A 24,206-nucleotide genomic window follows, 5' to 3' on the forward strand; every position below is an offset into this window, starting at 1 on the left:
GTCGAACGGTGGTCGCCAAGTTCCATACCACAAGGGCCGTGAACGTTTTGCTCTATGGCAAGTCTTCGCAGAGATGCACGACGGGCTGGAAGTCAGTTGTGTCGACTGGAGTTGGTGAAGATTAGTAGGGATCAGAAAAATGTGGCGCGTGAGTTATTAGCGTGTTTTGTGACTAGGTCTAGGGAGCATCAGTGTTTTTTCGCTTGTTTTCCAGAGTGGGTTGTGTCCCTCCCTTTGTAAGGACGTTACTTAATTTTTAATAAAGTACTTTCTTTCGCAAAAAAAAAAAGAATAGGGCCGGGTGATCTAGTACTATGATAATAAAAATAGATAGATAGATAATCATGCTATCTATCTAGCAATAGTACGTAACAAGACATGAACGGATGCATCATCATGTAGCAGTGCGCTGGGCAGCTGCAGCAGCATTGGCGGCGGCCGCCCTCATGTACATGTCCCGCATCATGGCGGCATTTTCGCTCCGACACTCTATTGTGCCTGTGCCTCCATGTGCGTGCTCTCGACCCTGGATTGAACGGCCGGCCGGCTATAGCCGCGTACAGGGATCGTGATACGGTGACCAAGTTGCATCGACCTTCGACAACGTACAGGGATCGTTGGACATATAAAAGGCGGGTTTGCAGCATGCCCGGATCGAGTCGGACTCTACACCAACCGTGCACAGGCGGGATCCATCAGGCTCCGAGTCCGATCCGCCACAATCATTAATTTTTACCGTCACATTTGGCCTGTCTACTGCTGTGTCGGGCTCGGGCCAAAAGACTAATGTTTCCTCATTTCAATAAGCGGAGGATTGCTGATAAGTTGATTCACAATAACCAAACTACTTTTGTGAAGGGTACGAATATCATGACTGGCATCATGTGCCTGCATGAAGTCCTACATAAAACTAAAAGAAAAAAGATTGGGGTGGTTCTTAAACTAGATTTTGAAAAGGCATGCTTCTTAAACTAGATTTTGAAAAGGCATACGGCAAGGTTAACTCGGATCTTTTATCAGTGAGAAATGGTGCCAATGGATCAAGCAAGTTGTAACAGGAGGAACAGTTAGTGTTAAATTAAACAACACAATTGGAACATATATCAAAAGTTTTAAAGGTGTCAAACAAGGTGACCCCCTGTCACCTATACTCTTTAAAGGGAAGAGCTTGCGCAGTAGCAGGCTATGTGGCCAGACGACGAGGATCGCTCGCGGGCTCCCAGCATCCTCCGCTTACCCCGCGCGACTTATAACATGGCCGCCACTGCCTGCCGCCTCGAGGAAATCCCCGACACGCCGGACCCAAAGACCAACGAGAGGCTTCATGAGGCAAGACAGCTCCTTCGCATCACCCTCGAGCAGCAGGCCAAGAGCTTGCGTCGTGCTGCTGCCACCAGGCCGTCCCAGCCAACACCCACCATCAATGGGGACCACTCCGATGCGCGTGCCCCGTCGACGGGAGGCTGCAGCGACGACACCTCCATCGATAGCTCGGACTGCCTGACCAGGGGCGCCAAGCCTCGGCAGGAGCGAAGGCACGTGCTTTAATTTCCCCTCGTCATCCACCCGTGCACGATTGGATCGGCGACGACTGGGACGTGCGCGAAACCATCGATGCCAGGCGCCACGCTCAGGCTTAGTCACGGACTCGTGAGCTGCGGGAAGGGAGGCCTGCTCAGGATCGATTCAGCCCTCTAGCGTTCAAGGCCATAATCCGGCTAGCCTCCTTCCCTAAGCGCTTCCAGATGATGACACATGTCGCCAAGTACGACGGCAAGACCAACCCTGACCATTGGTTGGAGGACTACCGCCTCGCCATGAGGGTCGGGGGATCCAACGATGACTTCGTTGTGCATTACCTTCCCCTGCTCCTGTCGAGCTCAACGAGAGCTTGGCTCGAGCAGCTGGAGCCTAGCAACATCCGTTGTTGGGGCGATCTCCGCTCAACCCTCATTGGGCATTTTTAAGGTATGTACACCCGCCCAGGAAATTCCTGGGACCTGCGTAATTGCAAACAGAGGGCCAACGAGACCCTCCAGGAGTACATTCAGCGTTTCTCCAAGAAGCACAATGAGCTCTCCAATGTCACCGACGCCGATGTCATCAATACCTTCATTTGTGCACAACGTGCGAGGCGCTTGTCCACGTGCTCCGATGCAGGAGCTCTTAGACGTCGCCACCAAGTACACCACAAGCGAGGAGGCTCTTCAGTGGCAAGGGCAAGGCTGCCGCCCACCTCAGCAGTGGGGACGGCGGCGATGACTCTGCTGTGGCCTATCACCACCGTGACAAGAGGGGGAAAGACAAGAAGCACCGTGGGGAGGAAAAGGTGGTCGTGGCCGACCGCGCCACTCGCCCTCAGCCCCACGAGAAAGGTCCACGGCCCGAGCACTTCCATGGGGTTAGGCCAAGCACTGTAAACCATGAGGAGCTACATCTGTGGCACCATTGGCCAGGCAGGCAAGGCCTAGAAGCCTACCGGTCATCACCTCGTACACATGTTGCCACAGCAAGGGTCAAGAGAGACGGGTCTGAGAAATTAAGCAGCATAACCGGTCAACCCCTCGGTCCTGAGCAAACATAATCCTAACGCACCTAGGCCTAAGCTAGAAGAAGAGAGCATAAGCACTGGCCACCAAGCTCGTGTCTCCCGTCCTCCACGGGTGCCTAAGCGACCATGAAGGCTCAAATCATCTAAAACGTACATTATAATTATTACGCTATGGAGGAGATTTTTCGGAAGATTTGCTGTCTCATGTGATTTTTCAGAAGAAGAGAGTATATACCTTGTCGTTCTCATCTAGTAGGCCTAAGCTAGAAGTAGACGACAAAATGCATCAGATTTTGTTTTCTAATCCATATCTCTACAAAGTAATCATCGGCGTTCATGCGCACCAAAAGTCCCAAGTACGCACGCTTCCGCGCCGCGCCAGAAGTCTGAAATCACGAAAACGGCTGAACCAATACCAGATGATACCCAAACCGTATACTATCCAGTCGGCGTTCTTATGCACCAAAAGTCTGAACTACACACGCTTCCACGCCACGCCAGAAGTCCCAAATCTCGCAAAACGGCTGAACCTACGTCAACAGTCTGCGTCGGAGCAAACTTCTACAGAGTTCGCTTCGTGGACGGTGGCGGCCTCGTCTCTTTATTTATAAACCCAGAATGCACGTACGGGCTGGGCTCACCCCCGTTTTTTTAAATTCTGAAAACCACATACAGGTCCACGGCATCATCACATCCCTGGTGCCCCTCCTCCCAATATCCGTACTTCCCCGAGCTCCATCACGGCAGCTGTCGCACAGGGATCAAAGGTGAGGCTAATTTCTCTTCGATCTCTCAATCAAAAACTATCCATCATTCCTTTTTATTTTGTTTTGACGATTCGATTTCATGCCTACATGTTACGGTGCCCGGACGGCTCGTCTGGACATAACTCCCGTGCCCTGCTCGAAATACAGAAGTGAAACCCGCTCGCGTCCATCCCGCACCAATGCCCCGCATCTCGGCCGACGAAGCATCGCCGCCCACATCACACCACGCCCTGCCCCACGTCCCATCCCGCTCTAGGCCTCTAGCGCCGCCGAACTCTGTGTCTAGGCTGAGCTTGAACTGTCGCTGCGAGATGGAGGGAAGGAAAGGGAGAGTAAGGACTAGTTATGAAGCATGTGACCTAGATTAACGGCGCAACCATGAGATCTATATGGCTCTAAACCTCAGTAACTAATTAGCTGCCCAATTCCATACACTTTAGGTGGAGTAACTTTCTTTGAAAAGTTATTGGCACAAGAGGGACTAGGACAATGGTATTGGAACCCACTATTAAGGTGAAAGTTACTTGGTGAAACATTAGCTAAGTGTATTGGGTTGGGAACACAAGCTTGGTTAAATTTCAAGAATAAAAACAGCTTGGGTAAGGATACACCTAAACAATGTTCAACTTGACATGAAAACATGACTCCAAGATAAAGATTTACAGCCTCTGCAAAGTGTATTTTGATTGGATGGGCTATGGTTTGGTTAGTCGATCTTGGTTGGTTGCCATGATGGGCTGCGACGCATGGTTGGTTTAGATTGAACATTTCTCCGTAGGAAGTAGCTATTACATTTAGCAAATAGGTGCTTGAGGCCGAAGATAATAGGATTAGTACTTAGTTGCTTGTGTAAACCAGAGTAAGCCTTTTCTTATCTTGGTCTTTTTTTCCATACAAATGTGGAATTACATTTTGATGTACTCACTCTTTTCTTTGTCCCCTTTACTCCCTACCACAGATGTTGGAGTCGACGTGGAGTTTTCTTAACATCATGTCTATGACCCAATGTTCCGTTGTAGCCTGGTATATATATCCTCAGTTAACCGGGACTCTTCCTCCACGGGCGTGTGCTCTGACAGACCTCGGCGCGCATGCGCCCAGTGCGCGTGCACGAGAAGCGACAGCAGCACTGTGTTCGGCTGGTGCCCTTAATAGTGTTCTGTGAGAGAGAATAAGCTGAAACAAGCCACAAGTAGACTAGCCGAACGCGTGTTCTGTGAGAGAGAATAAGCTGAAACAAGCCACAAGTAGACTAGCCGAACACGCATTCGGCTAGTCTACTTGTGGCTTGTTTCAGCTTTGAATCATCCAGAACCATCCAAAATCCACTGTTGAGGGCACCAGCCGAACCGAACACAGTGAGAATCCGTTCTACGGGGGTGAGGGGCGCGCTGCTGTCGCTTTCTCCTTTCTCCTGTCAGCTTTATTTTGGGCTGGCCCATTAGTGTTTCTCCTGTCTAGATTCTGAGTCAATGGGCTCATTTAGATTCTACGAGCAATTTTTTTTCTCTCTTTCAGGATAGCGGGGTCGTGTAAGATGAAAAGGGCGGGGAGATGGTTTAAAATCCAAATAGATGTAGAAGTACTATTTTAAAAATTCATATATCTTATGTTTTATGATTTTTATACAGGATTAACAATTCAAACGATACATAACAAAATAAAAAATGGTTATAAAGTTTAAAAAAACTAGAAAAATAAGTACTCCCTCCATCCCAAAAAACCTGACGTCCTGAGCAACCGAAGCATTTTCGTGAAACCTGACGTCCTGGGCTCCCGAGGCCTCGCGAGGACGGGTTTACCCCTGGCGAGCCGCTCGCCAACGGTTCCTTCGACTACGCATTAATCGCTCGATGGACCGACGCCTCGTTCTCTTGGTCGCCGCCGTCCTCAGCTCTTGCGTGGAGTAAAGGCGCTGCAGTCCCTCCGCAACACCTCGACACGCCGTTCTTCTCCTGCCGCTGTGCCGCAGGTGCTCAAACGCAGCATGCCGCCGCCCTCCGCAGCACGTAGTGTTTAGGGTTTTACCGCGCCGCCGCCGCGACCTTGTACGGTTCAACCAAGAACATCGACGCACGCCCTCGCCTACCTCCGCAGCACGCCCTCGCCTACCTCCGCACGCCCTCGCCTACCTCCGCAGCACGGCGCCGCCGCCAGCACGCGCCTCCCTCGTCGCGCCATGGAGTCCGCCGACGCGCTGAACTCGGAGGGCACGGACTCTGTTGTGGCCATGGAGTCCATCGATGCGCTCGACTTCGTCGACGTGGTGCCGGACTCCGTCGAGGAGGTGCCGGACTCCGACGTGGTGCTACCGGACTCCATCGAGGTACTACCGGACTCCAACCAACTGGACGAGGTGGTGCACTGTCCTCACTGCGGCACGTTCCATGCCGGCGGCGTCTTCGGCGAAGCATGCTACGAAGCTCGTCGCGAAGCTCGCAGGTGTGCCCGTTGTGGCCTTTTACATGAGGACTACAATCTCGCAGCAAGGGTGTGCGATAAGATGGAAAAATTTGATTGTGAGGTGTATATTCCTGATGTGCACGAACTTCAAATGAGAGGTGACACAATTCTTCTTCCTGAGCACGTAATGAAGAAGCTGGACGAACAATACAATATGAAGAAACTGGAAGAACAAAAGCTGAAGCAACTGGAGTCACAAGCTAACGACGAGTGCATACAGGATCAGTAAGGTGCAAAAGCTAACATACAGTACATGCATTATCTAATTTGGTGCAAAAGCTAACTTGCTTCTTCTAATGGTTTCATGCAGGGAGAGTAGCTAGTGCTTCGGCTAGCAAAGAAGCTTCACAAGGGACTTGCAATGGCAGCCTATCTTCCCTCTCTAGTCTTTGTTTATTCATGTGAGGAATCTTGATTTTGTTGTAACCCTTTATCTTCATTGCTTCCTTCAAAACAGTTTGTAGTGTCACAAAGATCATATTTGCCTTCTGTGGAGAGTACTCCATAAATGCCTACAAAACATGTGTTCAAGAAATGAATTAGTGAGTTCATTACTTGTCCAAGATCAATTTAAACAATCGAATGGATGATCAATTTACCTGCTGCACGGCTGGAATTATATCTTGCATTGTTTTTGCATTCTTCTTGTATTGAATAGCTTGAATAGCACGAAAAAAACCCAAGTCTAGAATGTTGAAATCCGGTGAATTGGGTGGTTGACAAATAAGCCGAATGTCAAACCCATATTGCTTAGCATGCTCACAAAAAATAGGATCATCCACTTTTAGATGAGAAGGTGCATTATCTTGTTGTATGAAAATTGGCTTGTGCACATCTTCTCTTGGCCACTTGGCTCGGATAGCGGGCAGCACTTTGTTTATCATGAACTCTCTAATCACATCTCTTGTTATTGAAGTTATGGGCTTGATAACTTGTGCACCACGAAGACGGTTTCCACTTCGTCTAATAGCTTGTTCAAAATTGACTAGTGGAAAACAACCTATTTTGCCATCAAACACACATTCTCTATTTCTAAATCTTGGCCGAGCACAAACACACAAAAACATGAGCCTAGGGATATAATTCTTGTTCTTGCAAGTACGATGTGGTTCATCTTCCTCGGGTAGCAAGTAGTATCTCTCGGATTTTTGAGAGATGTAGAACCATTTCTCATCAATAAACACAAAGTCAAACAAATCCTTAAACTTTGGATCATCAACTAAACCTTGCTCGATCATGTCAATGCACCACTTCAACCTAGTCTTCTTGTTAGCCTCGGTGAGGTAAGGTTTTATGCTACTAGAGTGGCGTCTAAGCAAACCTTTTTTCAAGTACCTATGTATCCTAGATTTGCTAATACCAAGTCTACTAGACACATCTTCTATGGTCATTCTTTGCTTGAGAGGAATGTCCCGCAATTTTTCCAAATCAAGAGGGATTGCTTTACGGCCTACTTCTACCTTTCTTTAGATTAGGAACCATGACTGGAATGTTGTGAGCAAGTTGGTTTTTACCTTGCTTCCATATGCGCTGAACTGATCGAATCTTTACTCCAAATTGAGCACCAACAATTGTTGTATCTTGCTTGCCTAGTTTCCCATTCTTACTTCTCATCAACAATGCTTGGTACACTTGTTGTCTAACATGATCAGAATAGTCATGCTTCGGTTGATTTACTTGATCGGCATGTTGTTCTAACAAAAGGAAAAAAACAACCATTTTAATAGTACTCACGGCATGCTCTCAATATATGAAAAAAAAAACAAAGACATTCAACAACAGATGCTCACGGCATGTTCTAGCTCGTCATGCACAAGAGAAGAAGAACATGCTGTAGTACATGCAGAAGAGGAAAACAAGAGACGAAGCATTTTACCGATGCCATGCTCGTCATCTTCAGGCTCGTTCAGATCAAAGCCGGCGTCGCCATCGTCATTTTCAGCCTCGTTGAGATCCAAGGCAAGGTTGCCGTCGTCATCGTCCGCTAAACGTTCAGATCAAAGGGAAAGAAAGCATCAGCTTCATTGCAAGTACGGAGAAAACGAAAGAACAAAATGAGAAAAAAATTACCAGCAAGGTTTTGTAGGTAATCGAAATCGACAGCACCAAAATCATCTAATGGCAAGTTCAAATCGAACCCTGTCCAAAAAAAGAAGAAAGAAAATGAGAAACGTTACCACACGTTCTTGCTTTGAATATAAAACAAAAAAACCAAACAAACTGAGTAGTACATTACCATTTATGGTGTCGTCCTCCAATATTGGCTCATTGAGATCGACGTCGTCCGTCATCTTCTTCCAAACGAACGTTCAAATCAAATGGATTAGCCATTGCATTTGAGAAGGAGTGGAGAAGGAAAGAGTGGAGCACGACAAGCATGGGAGTGGTACAGTGGAGAACGAGGCGTTTTAAATGAAGCAGCAGCCAGAGCAGTCGAAGCGTCCGGAGACCGGCCAGATTAGCGCCAAATTAGAATGCTTGGAGCGCGGACAGAAAAATTACGTGGCCACGCACAAACCCGAGCGCGAACGGCGCAAAAACAAGCACCAACGCTGCCCAAACGCGCCAAAACAACACCAAACACGCTCCCACCCGCACCAGTGCCATGCGAGCCAACGCGCACGTGCCACGCCCCACCCAAACCCATGCAAAATGAAGCCACGGGCAAAAAAAATGCGTCCACGGAGTTTCGACCTCGAGACCTCAGGACTCAGGGCTCACCCACACCGCACTAACCAGATGAGCCAGGAAACTTTCTCGTATGGATAGCGCTCGCAACAGTATTTAATAGGGGCATATAGGGAAAACTATACCCTAATTAATGACTCCTTGGTAAGCACAATCATGTCCTAAACGTCAGGTTTTTTGGGATGGAGGGAGTACATCTTATTTGTCGAGATATATGTCATTGTAAATAGCTAATATAAAGCACAAGTGGCATCTGTTCTTCAGTACCAAAGTAGTTGTCACTAATACCTTGAAAAAAACAAGACAATGTAAACAGATTAAAAAAATGCATGAAATTATAAACTTCATACTTAGGTTCCAAACTTTCGACTATCATACTATAAACTTTGCACTGTTAGGGTCAGAATTTTACACTCAGAATTTATAAAACTTTAAACTTTAACATTACAAAACTTTATACTTTTTGGTACAAAATTTTAAACTATGACATTTTAAACTTTGTGCTGTCAGGTTTATAACTTTATACTCAGAATTTATAATCTTTCAACTATGACACTACATACTTTGTACTGCTAGGTTGAAAACTTTACACTTAGAATTTATAAACTTTGAACTATCACATTATAAACTTTGAACTATGATGTTATGTTCAAAAACTTTACACTTAGAAAACTATAAACTTTGAACTATGACATTAGAAATTTTATACTTCTAGATACAAAACTTTGAACTCTGAAATTATAAAACTTTGTGCTTTGTCTGCTAGGTTCAGAACTTTACACTCATAAATTATAAACTTTCGACTATGCTATTACAAACACACTCAGAATATATAGACTTTGAACTATCAAATTACAAACTTTGTACTGCAACTTTACACTCAGAAATTATAAACTTTAAACTATCACATTACAAACTTTGTACTGTTAGGCTCAAAAATTTAAACTATCACATTATAAAACTTTGGACTGTTATGTTAAAAAACTTTACACTTAGGAAATTATGAACTTTGAACTATGACATTACAAATATTATATAAACTTTGCACTATTAGGGTCAAAACTTTAAACTTCGAAGGTTCAAAACTTTACACTTAGAATTTATAAAACTTTGAATGATGACGGTACAAAGATTGCATTGTTAGGTTTAAAACTTTCAACTATAACATTTTAAACTTTGTACAGCAAGGTTCAAAACTTTACACTCGGAAATTGTAAACTTTGAACTATCACAATACAAACATTGTACAACTAGATTCAATACTTTGACCTATCACAATATAAACTTTATACTGCTATCTTTAAAAACTTCACACTCAGAAATTATAATCTTTAAACTATGACACGACAAACTTTGTACTGCTAAGTTCAAAACTATACACTGAAAATTAATAGAACTTTGAACTATCACATTACAAGCTTTGTAATGCTAGGTTAAAAACTTTGAACTATCAAATTATAAACTTTTTACTGCTAGGTTGAAAACTTTACACTTAGATTTAATAAAAATTTGAACTATCATGTTACAAACTTTATACCACTGGGTTCAAGACTTTGAACTATCGCATCACAAAACTTTGTACTGCTAGGTTGTTGTCAAATATATAAGCTGCAGATTCATCTATATGTATTGAGTGCAGAGCAAATCCCAAGGCAGATAATGCTTACAATCATTCAAGCATGTGAACACATGTTGAAGTCAAAGTTCCTTGGATGACAGACTTTGTTGTCCACAATAGTTCCTACAGATAAAGCCATTGAGATGATTAGAGAATATAATAGGTCACCAATAAATGAGCATACACAATTCCAACAGCAGACTAGTAGGTGATGAAGATTAGCAGGTGGAACATTTTCTGGCTTTTAGACAGGTAACTGAAAGAACTATGTTGGATATCAATTTAACAAAAATTTGGATAATGGGATAACTGAAACAGTTATGGCCTGACACTCACACGCTAGATAACAGATGCTAAAATATGTAACTGGATGATAGCAACAGACCCACACAAGAAGCAACAAGCAATTCAGTGAGTTGTTCATTGGATGACAGCAACAGCAACACATATGCTGCATAATTTAGAAACTTCAGAGACCTACACATAACCTACTTTCAGAAGTTCTAAAAATAACCTACTTTCAGGCTACCAGATCATGATGGACAGATGACAGAGAGGTAAAAAAAATATGAATCTAATTACAACATTCATAAAGCCATATTTTTAGACAAATAGGAACAACAACAACATATGACCTGATGCTCCTTTTGACAGCAAGTGAAATCCATAAGGACTATCATCAGTCAGTTCACTATAACAACATGCTAGGATGGTCACAACACCTTGTGTATGTAGAAAAGCTAACTTAAGAGCAGTTATAAACCTTGACTCTAGCAAATTTTCATGTTATTTTTTTTCAGAACTGAATGTAGTTAATAGCATACACATATGCACACAGGTAGTATCAGATAGTATAGACATGTTTCGATAACTGTAATAGCTATAAGTTTATCTTGGTTTTCTATATAAAGCTAGGTATTACTTCTGTCAAAAGAATAATAAGTACATATTATATTTTGGGCTGGAGAGAGTAATATATCAAAAACTGCAGATAGTCTCAGCACAAAATAGACTAGGCTAGCTCATTTAGACACCCAGTAAAACTGGCCACATGAGTGACAATAATGAGAAAAGTAGAGAAAAGAATAATAATGAGCAAAGATGAAGAGATATTTCCATCCATCTTAATCATGAAGATATATGACACACATACAGATCCAAATTTAATAAATAAACCAACAGGTAGTCTCAAACACTATACTTTGATCTACAGCCCAATCAGACAAAACCAAACAAAAAAAGCATGCTAAAATGATCTAAAAATTAAGTATTGCACAGGATGTAGCTAGCACGATCAAACCATATCATAGGTTACTACGGATAGATTAAACGGAACCTAACAAAAGATATAGTACATCATGAAATTGATCTCGTCTGTAGACTAGCAAGAACCATCCCAGGATTCCCAGGATACTGACAAAGTTAACAATCAGATAAATAAAGAGGAGCATTACTTATCAATGCAGTAAATAAATTTGGCATTTAGAGTTGACAGACATAGCATGTATATAATAACTGCAGCATTGCATTGCAAAGGAAAATATATGATAATATAAATGCAATACTGCATTAAATCTATAGTTAAACATGGCCATCCTTTAACTGTGTCCAAAATCGAATAGTATGTTCCATATAAGTGAACTAGCTAACATGTCTAGATTCAAGTACACAAGCAAACATGTGCGTACAAAAGCAACACTAATAATCATTCCTAGAATTAACATAAAATTTGCAGTTCAACTGAGGGAGTAACTAATTAATGGTAAATAACTAAATAATAAGTTCTAAAGTTCACATACTTGCTAATTAGAATAGTGAAGAAAATAGAACAAGTGAAATTGTTCAAGTATCATTTTCGGCATGAGTACAACACCTAAAATTTCAGGACAACAGTAGGAAATCAAATAGTGAATGGTTGTTAAAAATGCTTATTAAAATTTACAGCTATCGTTTTCGGCATGAGTACAACAGCCATCTTGTCATGCTTTGGAAAATATAAGCTATACCCTAAAATCTCATAAGGTTGCTATTAACTAAGGCCGCATTTCTAAACTATGAATTAAATCAAGAAAAATATTATGTCATTTCAGGAATCTGTTTCCGGACAACCATAATTGCAATACAGGAAAAGAAGTTACTGCCAGCTAAAACCTATAAACACATGGCCATGAGTTGTTTTGCTGAAACTCAGTTAATGTTGTTGTTCACCTAGTGTGTCGCTCCTCATTTAGTATTTAGTAATAATTAAACAGAGGGTCATCAACTACACTTACAGACTTCCAGTTCAGTCTAAAATTATTAAACTACAAATGTTGGAGCAAAATTTTAATTAGATTTAAATATAATTTATTTATTCATAAAAAAATGGGACTCTGAGCAGAACTAGGGAAAGTATCATTAGATATTTTCCTATCTGAATAAGAACTCTGGCCTGAGCAGACTAGTAGAGACAGCAGCAGCTAGCAAGTTAGAAACGCAATACGCCCCAACCTCAAGCCGCACAACACCCACCTCCTCCGACCGCCGCCGGGGCACGCCGGGATGCCGAAGCCAATGACCTCCATCACCTCCCTCCTCTCACAGCTGATGGCCACCAATGGATGAAGTACGGCTCGCATGAAGGCCGAGCAGGAATAGAGGGGCAACGAGCGGGGAAGGAGGCATACGAGGTGGCGGCCCGTACCTGGAGGAGCTGGAGTCATTGGAGATTGTTGCCGGTGACGACGTCGACGTCCTCGCAGGGACGCGGACGACAGTCGTGTCGCCTAGGGTTTGGGTCCTTCCTCCCAGTCCTAGCTGCAGCCGCCAAATCTCGACGGGCGACAGACTCACCGAGGCCCGTCGCTCCTCAGCCCTCAACCAGCTCGAATCCGCCTCCGCCTCCGCCTCGAATCGAGGCCGCGATGGGGAAAACGTCCCAAAAATCGAGACCACACCGGCGAGGATGGAGCTCCGCCTCCACTTCGATGCGGAAGAGACTAGGCGTGCCACCAACGGGGGAGAAAAGCTGGTGTGGCCCCGAGATCGAGACCACGCCGTCGTCACCTGAGCTTGCACCTCCGCCTCGAAGGAGATGAAACGAATGTGGAGCAGGGAGAAAGGGAAAGAGGCTTTTACACGTGTACTTTAAAAAAAGTTTGTAATTATACATAGGTTATTTAAAAAATTGACCGTATACAAATGTTACCGTTCTAAACTTCATTGCTCTCTAAGCCATTCCATCCGATTCCGTTCGTTTTTCACCGTTTGTTAGTCCTGACAAGTGGGTCCGGTCAGTCACAACGTCCATAATACCCCTCTCGTCCCTATCCTCTGTCTCTCAAACTCGATCTCTCTTCTCGTGCGTGCGGCCGGGGCGGAGCTCGCCCGCGCCCACGCCCGCAACGGTTGGCCAGGGCCGAGCTCGCCCGCACCCGCGCCCGCGGCGGCCAGCCGGGGCCGAGCTCGCCTGCGCGCGCCCACGGCGGCCGGAGCTCACCTCCACGCGTGCTGCGTCAAATCCACGACGAGGACCGGCTGCGGCAGCTCCACGCGCGCCGCCTCCTGGCTCTCGCCGCCGCCGCAGCTCCCCTTTGCTCACCCTGTCCATCCCCGCCATCTCCTTCTTCTTGGCCTCGGCGGCGCGGGAGGCGTGCCTGCACCTCGCCCGAGCGCGGAGAGCGCGGCGGGCACGCCCACGACCGCGAGCACGACGAGCTCCACCACCGCGAAGGGGAAGCAGCAGCACACCACGGCGAACTCAGCCGTCGTCCCGCCCGTCACCTCCCCGCACTGCGGCTGCTCCAGCGCCCGCCGCCGCTCCCGCTTCCGCCGCGCTTCCACGGGCGGGGACCGACGTAGCCGACGCTCCTCCTCCATCGCCGCCGCAGCTACCGCGGGCGGGGACGGCGACGCCGGGGCCGAGCGCGGAACGGAGGCGCAAGAGAAAGAGAGAGAAAGATAAAGTTTGGGTGGTGACAAATGGATCCTACCGTAGGGTAAAATGGTCATTTCACCTGTGTGTTTGACACCGTTAAATAAAAAAACGGACGGAATAGCTTATAGAGCAAAGAAGTTCAGAACGATGATATCTGTGTGCGATCAACTTTTTTTAATGGTCTATGTGTAATTACAAACTTTTTTAATAACACACGTGTAAAAGCCTCAAAGGACAAAGAAACGGGTGATACTATTTTGATTTTTTTTTTAAATGGCTGAGGCGGGGCAAACATTAGCGAGGGCAACAAAAACGGAAGGTACTGGACGGAAAGAAACGTGTCTGCTGTAAAAGAAAACCGCGCGTCCTTATGAAGCCGAGCGCACGCGCGCTGTATAAGAATTGTCAGTCGACTGAGCATGGAGAGACTCCTGATAAAGAATAATAAAATAAAAAGTAAAGTACACCAGTGGTCTTTAAACTTATAACATTGTGTCATCCCGGTTCCTAAACTCGCAAATCGACCGTTTAGGTCCTTAAACTTGTTCATCCATCTCGGTCCCTAAACTTGTTCGACTGTGTCATCTTAGTCCATAAACTTGCAAATCGACCGTTTAGGATTACTTTATTCATACATATGGTCCTCAAACGGACAGGATGAACAAGTTTGAGAACCTAAACGATCGATTTATGAGTTTAGGGACCGAAATGACACAGCGGTATAAGTTTAGGGACCGCTGGTACACTTTACTCTAAAATAAATATATCTACTTTTTTCCAAACGTACTAGGCCTTCAGTAAAAATTATCTTTATGTAATGAAATTGCTATGTATCACCGATAGAGTCACCATATGTATGAATAAAGTAATCCTAACATCTATGTTATTAGCTAGCATTCCATTTTGTCCTTAAAACGATGCAACAGTTACCTTTTCTGTTCATAATTTATTCACGGTTAGAAAGATACTTTTTCAAACATTCACAAACTATGAGGTTACTTTTCATGTTATTTCACATATTACAAAATTACCTTTTCACATTTTACGGAGTACAAAATTACTTTTTCTGTTAGGCACGTATTGAATAAATCAACTTTCCATTGTTTCAGAAAAATAACAGATCATATTTCTCTTTTAGGAAAGCTTGCATATGCTAAATTAAGAAACCATATTTTCTTCTTTTTTAGCGGTGGATCATATGTTACCATTTATAGAGAACTTGAGCTCTCCTTTTAACACTAAACTAGCAAACATGCATGTGTATTGCAACGCGAGAACAATTTATTGTGTTGCCAGTGGCGCGAGCAGAGATAGTTTTCACGCACTGAGTTACAAATAAGAAGTTACTAAAATTCTTCTCCAACTAACTTTGCACGTTCAATAGCAATTTGTTTCCTTCTCTCTCCTGTTTTCTTCGTCACGTGTGTATTTTCTTTGTCCTAGCCCCTTATATCGACTCAGGTCAAGCAAGGCCATCATCAACCTACCGTCAATTGCACCTAGCCGGCGCTAGCTTTCCCAGGGCTGCCCCTAGCCGCGCCAGCTAGCCATTGGCTGCCGCCAGATCTGGCCTCTGGTGACCCTCCAATTACCCGGACCAAGTTAAGCATTGGCTCACGCACAACTTAATCATCTTTAGATGTGAGTTGTTCTAACTCGTATAACGGCTCATGAGTCTGGATCATATACACAACCTAATATATTTTGGAATCAAACTTCGTATCGCGCTAGACGTGAGCTGTTCTAATTCGCATAACGGATTATATAAGTCCGGACGAAAGAAACTACACTATCGCGTAGTTAGGGGAAGGAGACCAAAAAAGGAGATGAAATTTTGGCTCTTTAATTAATATAAAAATTAGAGCATGGCGGGTAGATATAGATATTGATAAAAAATTCAGCAAATTAATTACATAAAAGCATAGATCTATATATGCATCGACATATTTATACTAAAGCATATTATATTATATGTTTACTTTGTTACCCTAGTCAAAAAGAGTGTAACAAAACTGGTTTCGTATTTTGTTTATTTTTCTGTGCTTTTATGATTTTTAGAATTCTTAATTAGTTTAAAAGAAAACAAAACAAAAAAAAAGCAAAGGGCTGCTGTGCGGCTGGGCCATGGGTTTCGCAGCCAGCCCAGCCTGGGGCCGAATCCAAGGCCTACCACAACATGCCCAAGAGAAAAAAAAAAGAAAAGAAAAGAAAACAGTTTTACATCAGGAACCTAAAATCGTTTAAGCCCTTCCACTATTTCTTTGTCTCTGGTATCTTTGCATCTAGAACCAGTTATTTCTTTCTAATCCCTCCCTCAACCCATTGTCCTTCTCCTTACTAAATAGGACTTTGAAAAGAGAAGAGGATTACTGACAAAAAAAACAAAATCCAAATAGTGATCAGAGTTGGACGAAAAAAAAATTGGCAAAAATTTTGCCTCTTTATTATTACTACTAGCAAAACATGCCCGTGCATTGCAACGGGAGAAAAAACTATCATATATTTATGGAAATGATAACGAGAATTGTACACACGCACACACAATAATATAAGTTAATGATGGTAATAATATATCGATATCCTATTAACATGTATCGAATTAAAATACAATCTTGATAGATTTCTTTTTTTCCCGGTGCAAAGCATGGAAATATTTAGATGTATTATCATAACTTATTAACTAAATTTTCATACTATCCATGTGATGTAATAGTTTAATATCGTGTGGACCCATAAAAATCCATAGTTCTAATACTTAATTATTAAAGTTGACAAGTAGTTAGTTGTTGACATGCGGGCAAATGATCTATCTATTGATGTTTATGACAGGAGACCTCTCATAATTTTTTCACATGGCAGCCCTCGTCGAGAATTGTAGGGTTATATTTATTTAGACTAAATTAGGCAACAAATTACTTAAGAGATTTCAGTTATATCAGACGTAGATGTATACATAGAAAATATAGATTATATGTAGACGCTTAATGCACACATTTTTTGTAGAAATCCCTAGCGTATGAGATATGGACACTACATAGACGCTTAATGCACATATTTTTAGTAGAAATCCCTACCGTATGAGATAGGGACACTACGAAAAAATAGGATACATGTTAATTTCTATAGTTCAATGTATTCACATGAACTGTATGCTAACGTGACCGAATTGAGTTAGAAATCTATTCAATCTATTAACATATCAAAATCAACATAAATGAACTTCTAGAAGTAGATATAGATAGATTAGATATTTGTTTAGCTTTTATAAGAAAAAATTAGAAAATACCAGAAAAGAAATTAAGAAAATAGGAAACAAGTATGAAAACTGGGGAAACCAGAAAATAATAAAAGGCTGAGTTGCGGCTACCATCCGAGAAAAACGGAAACAGACACCTAACAATGGACAACAGAAAACATAAAAGGGAAAAAAGAACCGTACGGACAGAAAGTTTATATTTGGATTAAGAATAGGAAAACATAAAAGAGAAAAAAAAAGACTCGTACAGACAGAGATTTTATATTGAATTAGGATAGATCTGAGGAATCGAATCTAGTTGGATTAGGATTAGGATTAGGGTTCTGTTCGGCAGAACTTATTTTTGGCTCCACCTGATTTGTATGGTTGATTTGTTGTGAGAAAAAATATTGTTTTCTGGCTGACTGATTCTAGCTGATAAGCTCAAGCGAACAGAGCCTAGATTCCTATACAGGTTATCTAAAAGCTCGACATACCAGATAGATCTATTTGTCCTAACTATCTAAGGTCATATAACTCTAAACGGAAGACTACCAATAATTAGAGGGAGATGGGTGAAAAAATGGATGGATAAAAAAAAATGACCGAAAATTTTGCATCTTTATTATTATTAGGTATAGATATAGAGGCATAGATATGAAATAGAAAGCCCTCTTCATTTAGATTTTACCCATTTTTATTGGAGTGTATTATGCATGCGTGCATTGTAACTAGTGGATATATCGATAGACGCAACTGTTATAATCAAATTAATGGTCTGTTTGATAAGTTAGGACTATTTATAAGTTTAAACTGAAAATTAGTCAGCTCAAACTTAGCTATCTAAAAATTAGTTGTGTGTTTGGATCTCCAACTAAAAGTTATATAAACACATGTTAGTCCCATTAACTGGGTTTACGCACCGAATAGACTACTCCCTTTCCTCTCTTTTACAAGCCTCACATGCATATCAAAATTTAAACTTTAAAACCTTCGATCAATAATTTGGCTAACAATTTTAATTACTATAATACAAACTTCATATGTTAGGTAAATATACTATCCAAATGTTATCTTAAGTTTAGGAGTATGAACAAAACAAAATAAAATAAAATAAATGGCCAAAGTATAATTTGAGAGACCGTGACATGTCATACTATGCCTTATAAAAGGAAATGAAGAGAGAATAGATGTTAATCGGGGACTACACTAAGAATTAGTCCACCTATTAGTCTGAATGTTTTGATGGATTATGACCTTTTTAGGTATTATTACTCTCACCATTCTAGAAAACTTGTTTTTTTAATTCAAAGATTGGCTAAAAAATAGCTCTTGGACACAAGATTGGGTTCATATCAATCTGAGATTGTATATTCTTTTTAATTAGCGGCTTGTTTCTTTATCATGATGCACCACCTCAATAGATAGGGTACACGTGAACAGTGATCTGTCTTAAAAATACTAAAACATGAGTATTTTGAGATAGAGGAGTAGTTGTTGGGCCCAGCAATCCAAAGAGACCCTAAGGCGCCTTGGGAACAAAGGAAAATGGAGGGATTTTAGAGGATTGCAATCCTATATTTAACCTCTTTGGAACAAAGAATTGGGTTCTACAAATAAAACTCCTATGAAATGACTTTTTTAGAGAAATTTTACCAAGAGGTTGGACCTCATATGAATCTCTCCCTCTCCCTCTCCCTCTCCCTCCCTCACTCCCTCCCTCACTCCCTCCCTCGAATTTATGTGCTTTTCCTACGTTCGATCCAAATGTTCCCCCTTTAGAATGTAAGGACAGAAAAACACATAAAAAGAAAAAAAACACAGAAACAGGATAAAAATGCATATGCAAACACAGATAAATGAAAAACATAGAAGTTTTGTGAAATGGGTGTTTGTATGGGTTGTAGGAAAAACACAGGAAAGGAGAAACAATGAGATTTAAGTGGATATTTTTCTTTACAGCTTTCCTCCGGAATCAAATGCCAAAAAAAAAACACACACACACTTTTCATGCAAGCGATTTCTGTGAACCAAAGAGAACATTATCCATAGAAATGAAAATCCTTCGTTTTTCTTTTGTTTTTTCTGCAATCCAAGGGGGTCTTAATCTTTGCAGTTTTCTGTGTTCTCATCATAATCCATATAGAATTTAAAATGTTTGGACATTCTATTCCTATGTTTTTCTTATTCCTACGTTTTTTAAATCCTGTGATCCAAAACCCTAACTATTCAACCTGAATCGTGGTTGTCTCTTGCTGACAGAGTGACAGGTAGTCCCTGCCAATTGCAAATAGAACTACACGAAAATCATTATAGTATTAGCATGAAATTCCTTCCCTGGCATAAATGAAATATCACAACAAACCATGTTCCATCTACCTCAATTCCTCAAATGATGGCTTGATCTTCTCTTTGAAAAAAAAAAAACGTCCCCAACACAGAGCTAAGATACAGTTCAATAGGCCTATCGTGCTAGTTGAAATGTCAGACATCTAATTACCTTGGGCACTCGAGAACTAGTCGTTAAGGCACCACCAAAGTAAGAAGAGGTACGAGCACACTGCACACCTTAGCAACCAGCAGATGATCGCCGAAGAGTCACATTGCAACCCCATTTCTCAGATTCTGACATTCTTATGCAGACAGGTGCAACATGCTGATGAACAATATATTTGAAGTCACCCTGTACATGGTCCGGTTTAACCGGTCTCTGGGCAAAACCCGGCCCAACCCGGATTATTTACTGCTGGCTGGTTTGGTGTGAGAGAAAAACACTGTTCCCGGCTGGAAATTTACGATCGTTTACGAGCAAGCGAACAGGCTGTCCGGTGGTTAGGAACCAGCGGGTTCCATGGTTTCCATGGGTTCGATTGGTCGCATCCATCAATTCGAACAGTACTCCGAAGCGACGGCAGCAGCTGCACCAGCATCGCCGCCACATCGGCTGCCATGACCTTGTTCCATAGCTGGCGGCTGCTCGTGCTTGGTCGCCGCAACGGTGGCCATGGACGCCTCCTTGAGCTCGGTGTTGCCATCGTTGTTGCTGCTGTTGCGGCGCCGTTGCTGCAACGACGACGAAACCTAACGAGGAAGACATGACTGAGCTGTTGTTGGGGGGTCGAGGACCAAGGGAACGACGACAACTCCGTTGTCCCTGTTGCGGCTACAGCCGTCCTTCCCTCCTCAAGCGCCTTCTATGTCGTCCGCGTTCTCAAGAAGCTCTTGATGCCGTTATCGGTGTGTCGTAGGAGGTTCCTGAGATGCGCGAGTACCTGCTGCCCACTGCGCGTGGAGCTGGAGGATCAGGCGCTCCTCATAGGCGGTGATGCGGTGTCACCGGTGGTGAAGCTACGAGTGCCCATCTCACCGGCGGCGGCTCGTCAGTCGAATGCTCAAGGAAGAAGACGGGTGCCACGGTTTTGACCGTAACCAAGCCAGCCCATGCGTGGCCTAAAATACGGTTTATTATGGGCTGGTTCCTGGGTTGGGCCGGTTTGTAACCGAACCATGTACCGGTTGAATTTGAAGAACATTTTATGAACACATGGCAAGAAACGCTTCATGCTGCAATTCTGTGCACAATAGCAATACTCACTATACAGAAGGACATGCCACCACATGAAATTTACATTTTCAAGGAAACAAAAACACACTAGTGCCCCCCCCCCCCCCCCCCCCATCAGCATGTTGCACCTGTCTGCATAAGAATGTCAGAATCTGAGAAATGGGGTTGCAATGTGACTCTTCGGCGATCATCTGCTGGTTGCTAAGGTGTGCAGTGTGCTCGTACCTCTAATTTGATTATACCAAATAGATCTATTTGTCCTAACTATCTAAGGTCATATAACTCTAAACGGAAGACTACCAATAATTAGAGGGAGATGGGTGAAAAAATGGATGGACAAAAAAAAAATGACCGAAAATTTTGCATCTTTATTATTATTAGGTATAGATATAGAGGCATAGATATGAAATAGAAAGCCCTCTTCATTTAGATTTTACCCATTTTTATTGGAGTGTATTATGCATGCGTGCATTGTAACTAGTGGATATATCGATAGACGCAACTGTTATAATCAAATTAATGGTCTGTTTGATAAGTTAGGACTATTTATAAGTTTAAACTGAAAATTAGTCAGCTCAAACTTAGCTATCTAAAAATTAGTTGTGTGTTTGGATCTCCAACTAAAAGTTATATAAACACATGTTAGTCCCATTAACTGGGTTTACGCACCGAATAGACTACTCCCTTTCCTCTCTTTTACAAGCCTCACATGCATATCAAAATTTAAACTTTAAAACCTTCGATCAATAATTTGGCTAACAATTTTAATTACTATAATACAAACTTCATATGTTAGGTAAATATACTATCCAAATGTTATCTTAAGTTTAGGAGTATGAACAAAACAAAATAAAATAAAATAAATGGCCAAAGTATAATTTGAGAGACCGTGACATGTCATACTATGCCTTATAAAAGGAAATGAAGAGAGAATAGATGTTAATCGGGGACTACACTAAGAATTAGTCCACCTATTAGTCTGAATGTTTTGATGGATTATGACCTTTTTAGGTATTATTACTCTCACCATTCTAGAAAACTTGTTTTTTTAATTCAAAGATTGGCTAAAAAATAGCTCTTGGACACAAGATTGGGTTCATATCAATCTGAGATTGTATATTCTTTTTAATTAGCGGCTTGTTTCTTTATCATGATGCACCACCTCAATAGATAGGGTACACGTGAACAGTGATCTGTCTTAAAAATACTAAAACATGAGTATTTTGAGATAGAGGAGTAGTTGTTGGGCCCAGCAATCCAAAGAGACCCTAAGGCGCCTTGGGAACAAAGGAAAATGGAGGGATTTTAGAGGATTGCAATCCTATATTTAACCTCTTTGGAACAAAGAATTGGGTTCTACAAATAAAACTCCTATGAAATGACTTTTTTAGAGAAATTTTACCAAGAGGTTGGACCTCATATGAATCTCTCCCTCTCCCTCTCCCTCTCCCTCCCTCACTCCCTCCCTCACTCCCTCCCTCGAATTTATGTGCTTTTCCTACGTTCGATCCAAATGTTCCCCCTTTAGAATGTAAGGACAGAAAAACACATAAAAAGAAAAAAAACACAGAAACAGGATAAAAATGCATATGCAAACACAGATAAATGAAAAACATAGAAGTTTTGTGAAATGGGTGTTTGTATGGGTTGTAGGAAAAACACAGGAAAGGAGAAACAATGAGATTTAAGTGGATATTTTTCTTTACAGCTTTCCTCCGGAATCAAATGCCAAAAAAAAAACACACACACTTTTCATGCAAGCGATTTCTGTGAACCAAAGAGAACATTATCCATAGAAATGAAAATCCTTCGTTTTTCTTTTGTTTTTTCTGCAATCCAAGGGGGTCTTAATCTTTGCAGTTTTCTGTGTTCTCATCATAATCCATATAGAATTTAAAATGTTTGGACATTCTATTCCTATGTTTTTCTTATTCCTACGTTTTTTAAATCCTGTGATCCAAAACCCTAACTATTCAACCTGAATCGTGGTTGTCTCTTGCTGACAGAGTGACAGGTAGTCCCTGCCAATTGCAAATAGAACTACACGAAAATCATTATAGTATTAGCATGAAATTCCTTCCCTGGCATAAATGAAATATCACAACAAACCATGTTCCATCTACCTCAATTCCTCAAATGATGGCTTGATCTTCTCTTTGAAAAAAAAAACGTCCCCAACACAGAGCTAAGATACAGTTCAATAGGCCTATCGTGCTAGTTGAAATGTCAGACATCTAATTACCTTGGGCACTCGAGAACTAGTCGTTAAGGCACCACCAAAGTAAGAAGAGGTACGAGCACACTGCACACCTTAGCAACCAGCAGATGATCGCCGAAGAGTCACATTGCAACCCCATTTCTCAGATTCTGACATTCTTATGCAGACAGGTGCAACATGCTGATGAACAATATATTTGAAGTCACCCTGTACATGGTCCGGTTTAACCGGTCTCTGGGCAAAACCCGGCCCAACCCGGATTATTTACTGCTGGCTGGTTTGGTGTGAGAGAAAAACACTGTTCCCGGCTGGAAATTTACGATCGTTTACGAGCAAGCGAACAGGCTGTCCGGTGGTTAGGAACCAGCGGGTTCCATGGTTTCCATGGGTTCGATTGGTCGCATCCATCAATTCGAACAGTACTCCGAAGCGACGGCAGCAGCTGCACCAGCATCGCCGCCACATCGGCTGCCATGACCTTGTTCCATAGCTGGCGGCTGCTCGTGCTTGGTCGCCGCAACGGTGGCCATGGACGCCTCCTTGAGCTCGGTGTTGCCATCGTTGTTGCTGCTGTTGCGGCGCCGTTGCTGCAACGACGACGAAACCTAACGAGGAAGACATGACTGAGCTGTTGTTGGGGGGTCGAGGACCAAGGGAACGACGACAACTCCGTTGTCCCTGTTGCGGCTACAGCCGTCCTTCCCTCCTCAAGCGCCTTCTATGTCGTCCGCGTTCTCAAGAAGCTCTTGATGCCGTTATCGGTGTGTCGTAGGAGGTTCCTGAGATGCGCGAGTACCTGCTGCCCACTGCGCGTGGAGCTGGAGGATCAGGCGCTCCTCATAGGCGGTGATGCGGTGTCACCGGTGGTGAAGCTACGAGTGCCCATCTCACCGGCGGCGGCTCGTCAGTCGAATGCTCAAGGAAGAAGACGGGTGCCACGGTTTTGACCGTAACCAAGCCAGCCCATGCGTGGCCTAAAATACGGTTTATTATGGGCTGGTTCCTGGGTTGGGCCGGTTTGTAACCGAACCATGTACCGGTTGAATTTGAAGAACATTTTATGAACACATGGCAAGAAACGCTTCATGCTGCAATTCTGTGCACAATAGCAATACTCACTATACAGAAGGACATGCCACCACATGAAATTTACATTTTCAAGGAAACAAAAACACACTAGTGCCC

The 24,206-nt window shown here is 42.8% G+C and overlaps 1 protein-coding gene across 5 annotated transcripts; it reads right to left on the reverse strand.

The window, feature by feature from the left end:
• Positions 1–5,949: 5,949 nt before the first annotated feature.
• On the reverse strand, positions 5,950–13,176 carry LOC136504894 (uncharacterized). Of its 5 annotated transcripts, XM_066499936.1 has the most exons (9): positions 12,771–13,176; positions 12,599–12,670; positions 10,137–10,210; positions 8,018–8,757; positions 7,852–7,920; positions 7,658–7,765; positions 7,296–7,475; positions 6,381–6,466; positions 5,950–6,293 (listed from the first exon to the last, which is right to left on the reverse strand). In XM_066499936.1, the coding sequence occupies exons 4-9, from the start codon at positions 8,070–8,072 to the stop codon at positions 6,084–6,086; spliced, it is 708 nt and encodes a 235-aa protein (XP_066356033.1). In that variant the 5' UTR covers positions 8,073–8,757; positions 10,137–10,210; positions 12,599–12,670; positions 12,771–13,176; the 3' UTR covers positions 5,950–6,083. The 5 variants fall into 5 exon arrangements, with proteins under 5 accessions (XP_066356033.1, XP_066356032.1, XP_066356031.1 ...); XM_066499935.1 differs by lacking the exon at positions 12,599–12,670; XM_066499934.1 differs by having other exon boundaries at positions 8,018–10,210.
• Between the last annotated feature and the right edge of the window lie 11,030 nt (positions 13,177–24,206).

Source organism: Miscanthus floridulus, chromosome 14 (genome assembly GCF_019320115.1).
Source record: "Miscanthus floridulus cultivar M001 chromosome 14, ASM1932011v1, whole genome shotgun sequence".
NCBI classification, from domain to species: domain Eukaryota; kingdom Viridiplantae; phylum Streptophyta; class Magnoliopsida; order Poales; family Poaceae; genus Miscanthus; species Miscanthus floridulus.